At 42.2% G+C, this 15,916-nt stretch overlaps 1 protein-coding gene across 2 annotated transcripts in view; it reads right to left on the bottom strand.

Moving 5' to 3' along the window:
• Positions 1–1,216: 1,216 nt before the first annotated feature.
• The window catches only part of LOC124163238 (breast cancer anti-estrogen resistance protein 1), a 217,268-nt gene continuing 202,568 nt past the window's right edge, over positions 1,217–15,916 (bottom strand). For both annotated transcript variants that reach the window (XM_046539994.1, XM_046539993.1), the window contains 2 exons: positions 8,055–8,199; positions 1,217–7,061 (listed from right to left, as the gene is read on the bottom strand). In XM_046539994.1, coding sequence (XP_046395950.1) covers positions 5,263–7,061; positions 8,055–8,199 — 1,944 coding nt within the window. In that variant the 3' untranslated portion in view covers positions 1,217–5,262. The remainder of the gene's footprint in view (positions 7,062–8,054; positions 8,200–15,916) is intronic.

Here is a 15,916-nt window from a genome sequence, read left to right as displayed (position 1 = left end):
TCCTTAATTGATTTGAAATTTTGGGTCTGAGTGAACCATGTCATTGGAGGAAGAGGGCCTTCATGTGAAGGAATCTCACTTTGCATGAAGGGTTGCAGGGGCGGATCCAGGATTTTTTCTGGGAGGGGCACAAGCAAGGCCGTATCCAGGATTTTGTTCTGGGTGGGGCACAAGGATACCTCGTAATACAAAACGAATGCAATGATAATGTGACCGTATTAAAAATCTTGCATATTTTTGAGGGTCTGGGGGGGGCACGTGCCCCCCCTGGATCCGCCTATGAAAGGTTGTTATCCTCAGGGCTGATTAGAAATTTCAGACCCACCTTAATTTTCTCTCTATCAGTAACAAAGTTTTCGTGGGAATAACTGGAGACTAGCTAGCAGTATATCTTTACTCATTCAGCTGTGTGTACATAAAGGCATGGACTACTTTTTCCTCTGAAGTGATGGAACTCCATAGAGGAAGAAGATATCCTGGTTGCTGAATATGACTCATCTCATCTGCTTGACCGTTCTTTCTTGGTGGCGTGTTTCTCACTTAAAACTTTTGCCATCATCTTGCAGTTTTCTGGAAATTCAATATTGCTGGTGGACAAAGTGGTCAGCATTGAACTGTATCTCAAATTTGCAAATTTTACTTCTGTTTTTCCAAAGAAATACCGTTACCTCCACTGTTCAAACACTCAACAATCACCCACCAAATCAAATCCGCTCATCTAGTAGCCCAACAATACGAAGCTCAGTTGCTCAGCTGGCAGTAGCTGGAGCATAAACTCCCACTTCCAATTCTCCAAGCTTTGGAGGTGAGCGCTTGTGCTCTGGCTATATCCAACTGTGTACATGTGCATTGTTGGGCTCCTAGATGAGCGGATTTGATTCAGGGGGCGATTGTTGAACGTTTGTGCAGTGGAGGTATCGATGCATACTTCATATTTGCGATTCAAGCAAATTTTGGAAAAGTTCTACTCTGTATTTCCTGAAAATTTCAAGGTGATAGTGTGAGTTTTAAATGAGGGATACATCACCAAATAAGACTGGTGGAAAGTGAGCTTGGTATCCCCATAAGTGGTGGAGTTCCTGGGGCAAATTTTTAAAGGACGGGTTGACGACGACAATGGAAAATGATTTTTTTGGTTTGTAGAAGTTTTGCTCACTAATGTTGTAGGTTCTGGGTTTCTAAACTCTTGATTTAGGTATAATAGAAGTAATATCAGTTTGTTAAAAACACTTTTATTATAAAAACAGTTTTACTACAGTAACTTGCTGAAATAATTCAGAAGCTGCGCACGCAACAAATGTTGTTATCTACACCCATTTTCTTTTCTCAGATACATTAGAGTTAGTATCTGATTGTTCACTGGTAGACTCCGTTCCAAGAGCAGGAATTTGATTCCCTTCCATTTCATTTGCAGTCTCTGAAATGATCCGTGACAAAAGATCTGTCCTTGCACCTGGTGGTGAGGAGCTTTTCTGCAAAATATGGGAGACTTAAAAAAGCTAAGTCTGATAAATAATATGTACACAATCAGTAAGTACTATTTTCACATTTTGGTGCACAGAATTTTACACTCCAGGAAAACCACTTATAAATGTCAGCACCAGTGAAGACAATTACTCTCACACAGTGAAATAATTGTCTCCCAAAAACATTTCATCACACATTTATCGCCATAAATAATAACTACATATTTTTCCGGCACCGAGCCAATAAAAAAATCAGTTCCTTGCTATCTTAAGTAGTTGTAAAAAGACATTCATGTATGTCGTAAGCAAAACCAGTCCCGCTCACAATGATATAGCATGGAGATCAAATAGTTCATTCACCACACTCACTCAGTCATCATCCCTAGAAAGACTCTTTTCGAAAGCAGAGCAACCAATCATTACAGTAACACATGTATTACTCAGACTTGACATGTAAAATGTTAAAATAAACTTCTACCAGGTCCTAACTTTCTATCTACTCTATAGCAAATCCTCAGGTATAAGGAATGCTACAATACTGACATTTTTATGATTGGAAGTAACACCAGAATGACATGCTAAACAGTGATTAGGGACACACATTATGTGAGGACAATAAACAATATTATTTTGCCGAGTTTTCAAAATCCTTACTACAAAACATAAATACTGAATTCACACTACAATTACAATGGCACAATTTTATTTTAGGGCGAAAGCCAAATGGTCCTCCCTATGCATAGAATAAGCATTACAAAATTTTCAGTTTTCATAGGGAATGCTATTTCCATAGCAATTATTCAGGGCGAACACCCAATATTCCTGGTAAAAGGGCTGATAGGTATTAGGTAGTGAATGTACGAGAGAAGTTAAATGTTTACGTGAAATACCTCAATATTTTTACACTTATTTTGTTGGGGTAGTTCTATCCAATAAGGGTATTGTTTTTCATACATTAATAGGCCTCATCAATGGTGTTTCATAGTGTTTTTATGCGCATGGGCTATCTTAAGATGCTTGTAAATATCACAATGTCTGGAGGAGTGGTTAAATTATGGCAGGTTTTAGGCATTTTTTAGTGTTGAGCCCCATTCTCTGATCATGTAAACAGTAGATGTGTTTCCAGGGCAAACTGTTTGTCCCAAAATCTAAACTTTTTCATGATGAGGTAGCCCTGGACTGTGACATTACCTCATGAGTCGTGCTGTGCACGTGGAACCCCAAACAACAAGATGGAAACCACGTCATAAATGGGATTCTCTGGTGAAAATATACAGCGAGATATAAGTGGTCTAAGACCATCTGTCTCAATATTGAAGTATATAAAAGGAGCATATCTGTATACATACTATGATCAAAAGCCATGTTTATGTAGTGACTTGTCCTCATATTCTGTAATTATATGGTCATTATTTTGGGTTGTTGGGCATGGGTACCCTTAAACGGCAATAGAAAAGTCAGTCTCTTTTTGTGATCCCATGTGCTTCCAGTACTTTGGTCTTTCATTGTAAGGGTCATGCATATCCTTTGATGAGGGATGTACAGAAACAGTGGACTTGGAGGTAATTAGCATCATACGTTAAGTGAACATCATCTTGCTAGGGCAAACACAGCAATATTGCTCTTAATAAATTAGCTGTGACATCATATATGAAAAATAATAATCTTTTTAAGTTGGCAGTTTTTGCATTTTTAAAGGCAAAGGATGGAATTTTGCCAGCAAAATAGTTAGAGGAGGAATCACCCCCTATCATTCGGTCATATTTTGTCTTTTTTGTTATGTATCACTTGTTCATAGCTTAAGCTACCTTCTTGAAATTTTCAGTATGTAAAGAGTAAATCCTTTTTAATATTCATCAATATCTGAAATATAAAAAAAATAACCTAACAGAAATTACTGCAGCTAAATTTTCATATTTAAATTCTAAGCAAATATTGACCTGGGCCCACTCTAGATGTTCTTAAAGCTTCAAGTGATAGCTTGAGTTAGAAAAAAAGTTATAAATCACAAAAAAGCACCTGGTGAGCAGTAATAATGCATACTCCTGAGGCTACATGGATTGCACCTTTATCATGCAAGTATCGATTACTTATCATTTTTACAAGGTCGAATACTTTTAAAATTAAATTTATGAACTTGCTTCAGGTCAATATTTCTTAAAGAAAATTATTAACCTCTTTCATCGTTATCATCTTTTTAATAGTACCAATTGTACTTGTAGGTGTATAATCCCATAATTCAGGTGCTATGTGCTCTTTTTAGTTTTAAACTTGTACATGAAGAAATTTTCGTTCGTTAAAAACTTTTTAGGTGTAAATTTCCTTCAATAATTTTACTGGAATACATATTTCTGAATTCTATGATGTACATCTTTTCTTACACTGAAGTTTCCTGCCAAATCCCCCAGTCCATATTTTACTAAGTGCACACTAATGTTGGCACAGCATTAGCTATCCTGTTAGCTAAGAAGCTGTTTTTGGGATTTCTAAGTGCTTATTATGATATCTAATTTGAAAAATTAGATGAGGAACCTGGTAAAAATACCTCTACAACAGACTACGACAAACCTTTCGTTTTGATTGCCTGCACAAAAAGCTTTCATACCAAGTATGTGGTTATGGGCCATTCTGGGAAATACTTTAGGAGACCCTAGTATTTAAAATGTTATATCACATTGATTCTATTACCTAGCTACATGAATTATATTCTATATATTCAGCTGCCTTTTAAATAAAACTTTACAGGATAGTAACTCCACTTTTTTATGTACAATAAGGAATAATTTGGTGAAATGTTATTTCATCATATGTAAAATGTTAAATTAATAGGACTTGAGCATTGGTTTTTACCTTTGCAATTGGTTGATGTGGAAAGACAATGAGCCATTTCAATAGCCAAGGTTGTCAGTCCACTCACTTCATTGTGAAATGCACAGACTTGAAGGGGCAGGGTAGTAGCATTAAAAGCTAATGCACCCTTTTATCTTGTAAATTTCCTCTGGCTTAGCAACACTCTTTGATACTTGATGATTTGCTATTACACGTAGCCAGGGTTGAGTGGCGTGCAGCACACACAGAACATCATATATCCAGCCTAAAATTCCATTCTTGCGGGAGGTGTTTTTCCCTTCATTTCCAAGGTCCTCAACAGAATGCTGGGAAAATTTTCAGTCCGATTTCCCTCCACTGCACCAGTTCACCATCAGCCCAATCTGCCTGCACATTACACGTGATTTCAGACAAAGAAAGAAGAGACTTGCCACACAGTGAATCTCTCGTGTAGTTTGAATGGAGAGATGAAAAATAATTCACTAACCCACAACAAGGAGAGTTGAGGAAGTATGTGACTCGCACATCCCAAGTCATTCCCATCACTGGATTTAGTATAAAACAAAATAAACAGGGCTACAACAATGAGACTTAGGAAGGTTGTGACTAGCATATTACTAGTCCCTCCCAAGGCCGTAGCAAAAACAAAATTGGGGGAGAATTTGGAGAGGGAGTACATTTTGTAAGGTTTGAGGGGGTATTCTGATGACAACAAAATCTACAAAACACAAGTGGAGGATTTGAACCCCAAGATCTCCCTCACCCCTTGCCACAGCCTAGATCTTTCTCATTGTTGGTTTGGGTTGATGACATAATAACTAGGCTGCAACAATGAGACTGAGGAAGGATGTGCCTCACATGTAACCAGTCTTTCTCATTGTTGGATCGGGTAGACGACAATTAGACGAGGCCGCAACAATGGGGTCTATCCGTCGAATAGGAACAAGAGCAGAGCAAACACGGGCCTTCAGTGTCCCACGAGTGACATGCCGGTGGCTGAGGTCACAAGCGTGACTTTGAGGTCCCTGGCGAGGTGCGACACGTCCACCACCGAGTCGACCATCTCCTGCACGGCTGACACGGACGGGAAGTGCATGGCGGCCCGCTTAGTCTTCTGCACGGTAGCCTCGAGGGCCTTGGACAAAGCGTTGGCGCAGTCGATGACGCGGTTCCGCAGCACCTCGGTGGTCACGCCGCGGTGCACGGAGTCGCCGATGCCGACGAGGCGGTGCGCGCTCAGGACCACGAACTTGCCGTGCGCCAAGAACACTTTGGGGGGCTGGTTGTGCTCCACAGTGAGCAGGAAGGCGTCGATGGCCCTCGTGAGGTAGTTGACGTGTTCCACGCTCTGCGGCGCGTAGAACTGCAGCACGCGCAAGTCGTCCGGGTGCAGGGGGGGCTCGTGGCCGTTGCTGCCCGGGGCCAGCTGCCCTCCCTTGCCGAGGGGCGAGGAACCGTCCGCCGAGCGCCCGACCGCCGCTTCCTCCGCCTCCCGGACGAGCAGGTCGTACGACTTGCGCAGCGCGTCCGGCAGGGCCTCGCGTATCTCAGCGTTCTGCTTGGCCACGCTCTCTTTCGACTCGAGGTTGACGTAGTCGTAGTCTTCGAGCCAATCAGAGGAGGCCGGGGGAGCAGTCCTCTGGAACAGCAGCGTGCCGTTCCCCTGGATGAAGGACCCCACTCGCCGTACGTCTTCCGTGAGAGCTCTGGCGGCCGCAATAAGCCTGTCCAGAGCGTCGGGTGGCGGCGTGGGGCCCTCCCCCGTCGGGGACTCGTCATCGGGCCTCGAGAGCAGGGCCGGAGACCACCCCCCGGCTCCCAAAGCGGCGTTGGCCTCCCGTACCACAAGCTCGCCATCCCTCAAAGCCCTCACCAAGATTCTCAGCTTGGTGGCGATACCGGGGTCGGCCGCTTTGGCCGCGTTGCCCAGGGCTGCGTCTGCAAAGGCGAGAAGGTCCCTGAGGGCCGCAGCGACCCTGGAGGCCGCTAAGCTCAACTCCACGGCCCTGGCGTCCATTCTTTCCCGGGACCTCCACTTGGGGCTGACGAAGGCCAGGAGGCGCGAGATGGAGGTCAGGGCTTCTTCCTGGAGGCGGGCCAGGGTCTCAAGCGCTGCCCCCAGCTCCAAGGGAAGCACGTACTGCTTCTTGGCGTCGATTACGGCGGCGGCGGGGGGCTGGTTGGCTGGGGGCGAGGGTTCCGATGGCTGCGGCTGGGGGGCGTCGTACAGGAGCGAGGCGTCTCCCGGGGGTGGGGACTGTCGGGTCGCGGCGGGGGGATGTGGCAGGGGCCTTGGGACGTCGTAGTGCGCGTCTGGGAAGGCCAGAATCCGTCGCCTCTGCTGTTCTCCACACTCCAGACTGGAGCGGTTCGAGGAGGAGAAGGAGTCAGCGGCCGTGAGCGAACTGGCCGAGCTGCTCGGGGTCAGGCGGTTGCTGGCCGGAACGTCGTACTCCCCCTGGTCCACGACCGTCCCTTGGGCCTGACCCTGCTGAATCTGCAGGGCCTGTAGCTGCGCTGTAGTCTGCTGCAGGAGAACGGCGGCGTGGTTGTGGGGACGGGGCACGTCATAGCTCTCGCCGACCGAGTCCCTGCGGTCCGGCGTCGAGGAGGAGGGAGGCGTTTGCGTCTGTTGCGATGAGGGCGAGGGGGCGCCGGGGTGGCGCCAGGCGCGGGGGACGTCGTAGTTGGCGGTGGCGGAGGGCCGTGGCACGTCGTAGGAGTCGAGGGCAGAGGCCACGTCGCCAGTGGGGCGGTAGGCACGACCTGTTGGGCAGAGAAAGGAATTATAAAAAAATGCATTCGTGGTTGTACTGTGGGCCGATAAATTTTCCCAACAAAATGAGTGGCACCAATTATTCTCCCTTCGAATTTCTCCATATTTGCATGTTCTTTGAGGTCACACAGTAATTTGCAGTGCCTCTCTCCATAAATGTTGTAACCCTCACGGAAGTTTTCTTTGAGGATTTAAGAAAAAGCCAGGAGAGAAGTCAAATTTACACAGCTATAATTTCTTTTCTATCTGACGATAAAGCTCGGTATTTGAAAAAGCGTGTTTTCCGGAATACATTTTTTCATAGAAAAGTAAAAATACTTGTTACCATACTACCCGTCATCGTGGGAAAATTTTTTGAATGAGAACCTACTGAGCGATCTGAATTTCATGGGGATATAAACTATATTTGGGGATTCGTGATTGTATAATGTATTAAATATATATTTTTTCAATGCTATTCCTTGAGAATGGAAAACTTTCTTGGCATCTTAGCATTTGGAATAACTTGGACCGCTACTCGCTCGTTGCCGGGCCGAGGGCATTTTTTAAATTGATTAAAAAGTGGACATAGTGGCATCATAAATCTAGCTTCTACAGGATGGGTTGAGGTTCCTTGCGAGTACTCCACTTGTCTAGGGGGGTGGGTTTAGGTGCAACTAATACCGGGGTGTGTGGGGGCATGGAATACCCACCAGGATAAGCGGTAGGTACGAGATTAATAACTTACGGACTTTTAAGAGGAATGGTTCAAAATGGTGAGTTTTTATGGATTTTTGAGGGATATTTTATTAATTCTTACGCTAATCTATTAGTATTATCAATCAAATTAAGTAGTATGGATTAAACTTAAAAATTTCTCTGAGCTCTGGGGGGGGGGGGGGGGGTTTATCCCCCAAGCCCTCCCCTCGCTGCGCCACTGCACTTGTCCAGTACTATTGTTTGCATCAGATACTGGTATGTTTCACTGTTTGTTTGCCACTCACCTGTCTTTCCCGCTTGGTGCGCCACGGAGGTGGGTGGTGGAGGAACGTCGTACTGTCCTCCCTGCTGTTGCATCATCTGCTGCCTGCAGGCGCCAGGGGGCATGTCGTACAAGTAGACGTCGCCGAACTTCTGAGGGGTCACCACCTTCATCGCAGCAAGAGAGAGAAGAATAGGACGAGTGAGTTGGTTTTTGCTCTTTCGTTCCATTCAAGAAAGAGTGGGGCAATCATGCTCGAGTACCAGTATTTGAATATCCAGGTGGTATTTGAGTACCCAAACAATTATTAATGTAACCAGACGAATTTCATCTCAGCATCAACAAGAATTTTGTTCTGAGGTGTCCAAAAGTATAAGACATTAAGGATGAACACTCATTCATGTGCAGGATAAAAATCATCAAAAACTAGCTACTATAGATAGGTACATATAACAAATTAATGCATGCAGCGGATAATCATATCATTATCACTATTTTTTGCTGCCCATTAGCAAAATACATGTTTTTAAATTATTGCTGAAATTTAAAAAAACTGGAAACCAATCCCAACTGCAATGACACACAGTTCCGACCAAGGGCGTACCGAGGATCATAACCAGGGGGAGGGGGGGCAAGCCATTGGATTTATGAGATTATTCACTTGGAAAAATAGTTTTATTTTAGTTACATATCTTATACTAATATGTATCATTTTTCGTGGGTTTAAAGAAAATTTGTTGAATACTTTCGTTTCAATTCAGTACTTATTTTGCTTAAAGAGTTTTGCGATTTTTGCTACTATGGGGGGCAGCAGCAAGCCCATCTTACTTCATTGTCTTGGTATATTTTTTGTTTCTTATTTCATGTGTGTTAAGGTATTGAATATGGTTTGAAGAAGTGGTATTAAAGATTTTGCCCATGGGTGGATTTGCTACTATGGGGGGCAGCAGCAGCCCCCCATAGTAGCAAAAATCGCAAGCTAAGCTAATCGAAAGTTAAATCCCTCAAATGCGCAGAACAGAATATATGGGAGAAGTAAGAGTAAGGAACGAAGGGAAAAGTGAGATTATGAGGGGCAGAATAGCCAACTAATCATTCAAGGATAGGAATGCAATAGGTTCATTCACCAATTTTAATTTATTTTCGATTTTCATGGTTTGCGAAATAAAGGGACCACTATTTTTTAGTTTTTAGATCCGTCGCGTGGTTCTCGAGCTATCCGGGACGGCAAATCGACGGCCTGAACCATTTCGAAGATCAGTTGATGACGTTACACACTTCCCGAGCCGGTCACCGCGTCTCAGCTACTTCTCGATCTCGCGTGGTTCGTAGTTGTTTACTCTCTCTTGAGCTCTCCCTTCCCTCAAAACGCTCTCTGGGCGAGTGGATGAGCCATAAATCATCTTTCCCTTCCGTCTAACGACTTCTTTTGTAATGAATTCCGATTTCGGATCAGCAGGAACGACTCCATATCGATCAATATTGGGCAATTCTTCTCATCATAGAGCACAGGCTGCTGTCCTATCCTAACATGCAGTCCCTCTGCCGACTCCAATAAAGGAACGGAAACTTTCTCTCTGTATCCCGTGGTGTAGAAAAGTTAGGGTCATTAAAATTCGTTGAACGCAAGGGGCTAACAAATGCAAAACTCGGCAAACAAAAATGGTAAACATTAGCTTCCCGATAGCATTCTCCCATCCGCGACTACCAATTTTTTGTTAATAGACTCGTACTCCCAAAATCTTTTGCTACGCAATGTCATAAGCTTTCGCGAGGTCTGCAAATGACCTTCGCTCGTGGTTGCCCATTGTAATTAATCCCTTGCGTGCCGTACAATTTTTTCTCTGCAAATATTTCCCCTTGTTATAGCAGTTTTTTGTCTCCTTGTTGGCGTATTTCGTGGGGAGGCAGTTGTTCCAAGTGCACAGGCTATGGACACGGCACAACAATGTGCGCGTGAGGGTTGGTTTGCTTTGAGGAGAAGGGCCCTCCGGCCTGGATGTGCGTGCGTGACAATGCGTGTGTAGGCGCGCGAGGTAAAAAAAGCTAAGAAGGGCTTCCATCAGCACCGCCACTCTGTCTGCTGCTGACTGTTATAATTGCGCCCCCTCCCGTCTCCACCTTTCCACACTTGCTCCGTCCCTCGTCGAAATGCGCACGAGAGGAGTGTATGGTGCTCCATAGGAGAGAGAGAGAGAGAGTTGGGGGGGGGGGGGGGGGGCAACGGTTGCCCGCTCAAGGAGCAGCTGTTTACATCTCCATGGCAACTCCCACATTCGCAGCATCCCTCGCGAGAGAACGCAAGTTGGAGTGGAGGAGTTCGCAACGCCCTCAACACGTTTCCTCAACTTCTCTCCAGCCAGTGAAAACTTTCGCGGGTGTTGTCATTGTTCATGAGGTGGTACAGTGGGCTAGAATGGAAAAAAACAGGCCAAAACTTCAGAAATGGTTTGTTGGATTCGTAATTCGAAGCGGTGCGCAACTGTTGTCAATATACTGGTGCATTCCTTGATGAATAATATTTTTCAAAGTTTTTATTACTACAAAATACATGGCTATTAAGATGAACAAATCGCCCTCATTGAATTTTTTCCTGGGATATTTAAGCTTATGATATTCCTTTCTTAGCAACAAAATGCATCCAAAAATACACTGTGCTATTAAAATCTTTGACTTTCAGGACTTAATTTTGGTAAGTACTTGAGACAGATACGATACAAAATAACGGACTTTTTGTCGATTTTTCGACCCCTTACGAAGCTGGCTTCTGGCTACGGAGAGTACCCTATTTAACGGATGTTGAAAATCTTATCTTTATTTAGGATAGATATGGGCTAAAGTATGAGTTTTATTAGTACAACATCTCTTTGTCATTTTTTATAACCGGTTTTCATGACTGTCTTGTGATATCTATCGAAGATACACGACAAAATTGAGCAAGTTGATTTTCGTCGAATTTTCTGTGTTCATGTTCATGCTTACAAAAAAACTGTCATCGAATCACATCGAGATAATTACTCCACAATCACAGAAATGCCTTTAGAGCGTAAACCTGGAGAGATCAACTGCGATCGTCTTCGACGTCGCAAATAATAAGCTTATGAATATGCATCGCAGACTTGGCTCAAAGTTTCTGTAACTTAAAAATGGGCGTTTTTAACCTCGTAATGGTCCTGGGAAAGAAACTGGACCCCCTACCATGTGGCTTAGTTTGGGGTGAGCTCTACCCCCATATATTCAACTCTACCTTTGGGTTGAATCGCAGAGTGACTGTTATGGAGACAATTTTGTAAGCTAGACTAAACATATTATGTTTATGGAGACAATTTTGTAAACTAGACTAAACATATTATGTAAATTCTCGAGCAGTTTATTTTCCGACCAAGTTACCAATATTTTGGGAACGCCAACATACTACGGTAGATCAGATCTTAAAGATAAAATAATATAGATAGTCTGTACAGGAGATAAATTCAAAATATCATTTTTTCCGCAATCAATGAGAGACTATAACAAAAGAGTTAGGACTTAGTTGATTTGTACTGTAGCCTTCTAACTTACGTATTCGTTAATGCGTGTTTCGGAATTTTCCTAGTATTTCTAACAGTATGGCAGGCAGATTGTTTTCATGGGTAGTTGGGAAGTTTTGCCTACGCATGAATGTGGAAGAATAATTTGTTAGAATGCGTAACTTTTTTATGACCATGTGGTGTGCATGTGGGAATCCTCTTGCTTGCTGCATTCTGGTGACTGATCACCCCCTAACAAACACCCTACGCACAGTGGGCTGAAATCGAAAAAAGCTGGCCAAAAATCATATCTTCCATATTTTTATAATTAGCTCGACGAAATTTTTCCTACTATTCATATTTGGGTTATATAACATGAATATAAAGACATTTTGCCGAAAAATTGATCCTGGGAAATGTTTTAAACAAATTCGCGGAGACGGAAAAAAACCAAAAATCGACTATTTGGACGGCTTCAGTTGAGAGGGAACTTTTAATTGAAATTAATAGTTAGGAATAAAAAAGTAAGTAGTTTAACATGAAATTTAATAATTTAAATAAAAATGTTCATATAAAATACATAAATTATTTTTAAACATTATTAATGATTTAGTCAACTAATTTTGCGTTAACACTTTGAAAGGACACACATAAGAAATCACCTAGCAAAAAATTTATACCATAAACCAAAATGCCACATAAAATTATTTATGAACCATAATATATTAACATAAATATATAAAACATAAGAAAATATTAGGGGTAAATTTACCAGCCCACTACCAGTTTTCATCGGATTCCCAGCCGTCACTGTCCTCATCAGTCCTCTAATACAAGTAAGTTTCGTATATCGTTTGAAACATTTCTTTTAGCATTTGTACATACATAACTATTGGATATTAGATAATCCGAAGTAAGGAGGAGCCTTCGGAAAAGATCTCCCATTTCTTCTAAGCGCAAATTTTTTGCGTGTGGTGCGCTCCGAATCTTCTGATATCTTTGTGGAGAGATTCCAAAGCCCTCCTAAGAAAATTGGCCAATTGGAGGCACTGCTACCTTGGCAAGTGATGCTGCATGAAACTGCACTTTGTGCACCGTGGGAGGCATGTAGTATCACGGATACATATCCACAAAAAGGGATGCAGTTTCTGAGCAGTACTCACTGAAATTGGCGTGATCTATCTCAAGTCCAGATGTCAGAGCTTTTAAAATAAAGGCCAACCTTGAGATGAGTTCCTCGCTAATGCCTATTTAAAAAGGAAAAAAAGTCCTCACCAAATCCTTCTTCCAGAAAATTTTAAATATTCATAACAAATTTTGGAATTAATAAATAAAAATCTATATAATATGACTTTTTGATGGTAAACATACCGGTAATTTCTGATGTTAGCTTAGGTTCAGAAAAAAACGTCGGGCAGTGTTCCCATCATTAGTCGTGCCTTGACCATGCTTTGACAAGGAGTCTGAAGAAGAGATTAATGCATATCTGTTGGGAGCGGTATATCCTTCTCTAAACAACATCGAAATTTTACTACAAACCTGACACTGGTTCTCTTGCATTCTTTCCATATCTGGATATACCCATTGAAAACGTATTTATCCACGACATTCTTCAACATTTCCTTTGTCTTCTCGTCTTTCCCCAATTTTAACTTATCTTAAAGGTATTGAAGGGCCAATTCACGTTTTGACGCCAGCGAATTTCCACTTTCATTAACAATAACGCCATGTATTTCTTTGCGGGTTACTTTCATGCGCTCCATTTTCTCTCATCCGAAATATTAACAATCTAAATCACCGCGTAAGGAAAGCGAAATTAGAACATATTTCCCTAAATAATACACACGATCACAGAGATATTTTACTTGGAAAACGTACCTTTTTATCGTTCCGAGATATCCTTCACCAGTGGTAGTTCGGCCTCAACGCTGAAATGTCACGATATACGGAAAATAAACCCTGGTTCTTTGCTTCCATAGCACAAGCACGCACATTCTTTCGCCCTCACAAAGACAAACCGACTAATTTTCTCGGTAAAGTTGTGGAAGAGAATAGTTTTCAACCAATTGGAGAGAAGCATTTGTGGAAAACCCCGTGCGAAGGGAAGCGATCCTCAACAGTGCAATAACCCTTTCATAGATCGAGGCAATAAAGCAATAAGCGGCATTTCTACAAAGGGACAGTTATGAAATGAGTACAGAACTTCTTTAACGCCAGATAAGAATCATAACACGGTGGTTGGGTTTTCGGGTACAATAGGGATTAACGTGGTCGGCAGGGTAGTGCCCGCCGCCACTGCGCGGGCGGCGCTCCGCCACACGTGTGCCCTTTCCAGTGTTTCAGCTGATGGGAGTTATAAAAGGTCTAGAAGAGTACGTATAGCAGAATATGCAAGTGTGTAGTGTTAAGAATTGGGCTTTCCAAGAATTAATATATAATTCTTTGCAGCCGCCCGCTTCCCGGGACAAGATTCTGACTTGCCGGCGCAATCGTTGAGTCCATTATATGACTTATGAAGGAAATCGTAATGTGCCCTTGGAAAAATTGGAACCATAAGACTAATATGGCATGCTAAATGTATACAGAGTATATAAGAGTAGACAACTGTAATTTCGCCTCACTTTTGGCGAATTATCGTCGACTACAGCTAAGTCTGAACAAAGGTTAGCATCTAACCACCGCGTCGGGCGGTTGGACACTCATGCACGTAACTTGATGGGGGAGGCGGGGTGGCAAATTGGGGCAGGATTTTTCAATTGATAACTAAAGTTGACACTTCATTTTATAATGTGGTGCTAAACACTTCGTGAAGCAAAGTGAAAAACATCAAATTTTTCTCTACATTATGTTAAAAATACGTGAAAAATAGGACATTTTAATTGTTTAAATAAAACTTATAAATATTATCGCTAGAATTAAAACTTTCACTACAATGGATTCTAAAAATGTTAATTTATATTATGTAATAATTTAAATTTAGGCATTTTTAAACATAACGCAACAGTAGAAAAAAACTTCAGTCAATTTTTTCAAAAAATGGGGAAAATATTTTGCGATTATTTTTCATTAAATTGACAGATGTCTCCTGCTTTCAAAAAATTAGTTATAAATAAAATTATTTCAGTAATGTGGTCACTGATCATTCTATAGTTTGAAAATATATTAGTTTTTTCCAAATTAAAAAGTGAAAAAAATCATTTTTGGCCAGCTTTTTTCGATTTCAGCCCACTGTGCTACGGAGGTAGCTCGCAGGGTATTATGTAGATGTATATTACTGCCGATTGACCGATAGTATTTTGTCCTGCCAAAAAAAAAAAAAACAAAAAAGAGTTGAAATATTGGTTGCGCCATTATGCATTGGCTCGCGGCTGTTTTTAAAGAGTGCCGCTTTTCGCAATTGCCTCGAGGCAGAAGGGGGGCGTGTTCCACCCTAATTTCTCGTGTTTCAGTTCCAAGAGGGCTGTGAATGTTTAATGGGGCGAAATACCGCGTCCTGAAGGGGTTTAAAGGGTTTTGGGGCGGACCCTGGGGGCAGGGTGGGGTCCCGCCCGAGGGTATCTTTGTCGGAAGTGTGGGGGGAAAACATTTCGTACCCTAGTAGTCGAGCCTACGGGCAATGACTGCGTAGGGCGAAGTGGCCTTATCTGCATACGGACAGGGAGATTCTTCCACACGAAGCTATAAGACGTTAGCGATGAAATTTTGCGAGGGAGAGGAGACCGTTAAGGTCGGTATATAAAAAATAGTAACGATAAATTAAACGTAGGGATCGCTTGACTTGATAGAGTAAATGAAAAATAGAAAAATAGGTGAATCGAGAGGCGAAAGAAAAAGCGGGGCAAATTAACAGAATATCCAGAATTATGTTCATTCAGTTTTTAACTGGAGTGAAATTTCTTGGAAGCGCTATTTCGTTTTCATTTGTTTTTGCGCGTTTCTCTAGTATCTCGCTAACCTAATCCTTGAATATTGGAGAGTTTTCTCTGGAAGGTAAAACGATTAAATCGATTTTAAAAATAGGAAGAAATTAGCTCCGGAAAAGTATCTAGGAAATTGAGTAACAGCTGAACTCAATTTTAATACTGCGTGTGCGCCAGCTTTTGTTGATGAGATTAAATTTCGGAAGGCCCCGGCATAGGGACATTTAGGTGGGGCATGTGGGCACATCCCCCCACACAATCTTAAAAAATAGACAAGATATTTATATTTAAAACGGTTACCATTTCGTACGTATTGTTTTGTGCATTACGGAGCTTCAGTCGGAGCTTCCACGCTAGTTTAAACCACTAAAGGTACATAAAGCTCCTTTATTCTTATGTTACCAAAGCTGTAAATTTAATACATTTTGGAGTAATAAATTTATTTTTATTATCAT

Source organism: Ischnura elegans, chromosome 8, assembly GCF_921293095.1.
Source record: "Ischnura elegans chromosome 8, ioIscEleg1.1, whole genome shotgun sequence".
Taxonomy (NCBI): domain Eukaryota; kingdom Metazoa; phylum Arthropoda; class Insecta; order Odonata; family Coenagrionidae; genus Ischnura; species Ischnura elegans.
The sequence above is the reverse complement of the archived record's forward strand: the minus strand, read 5'-3'. Positions and strand labels throughout refer to the sequence as shown.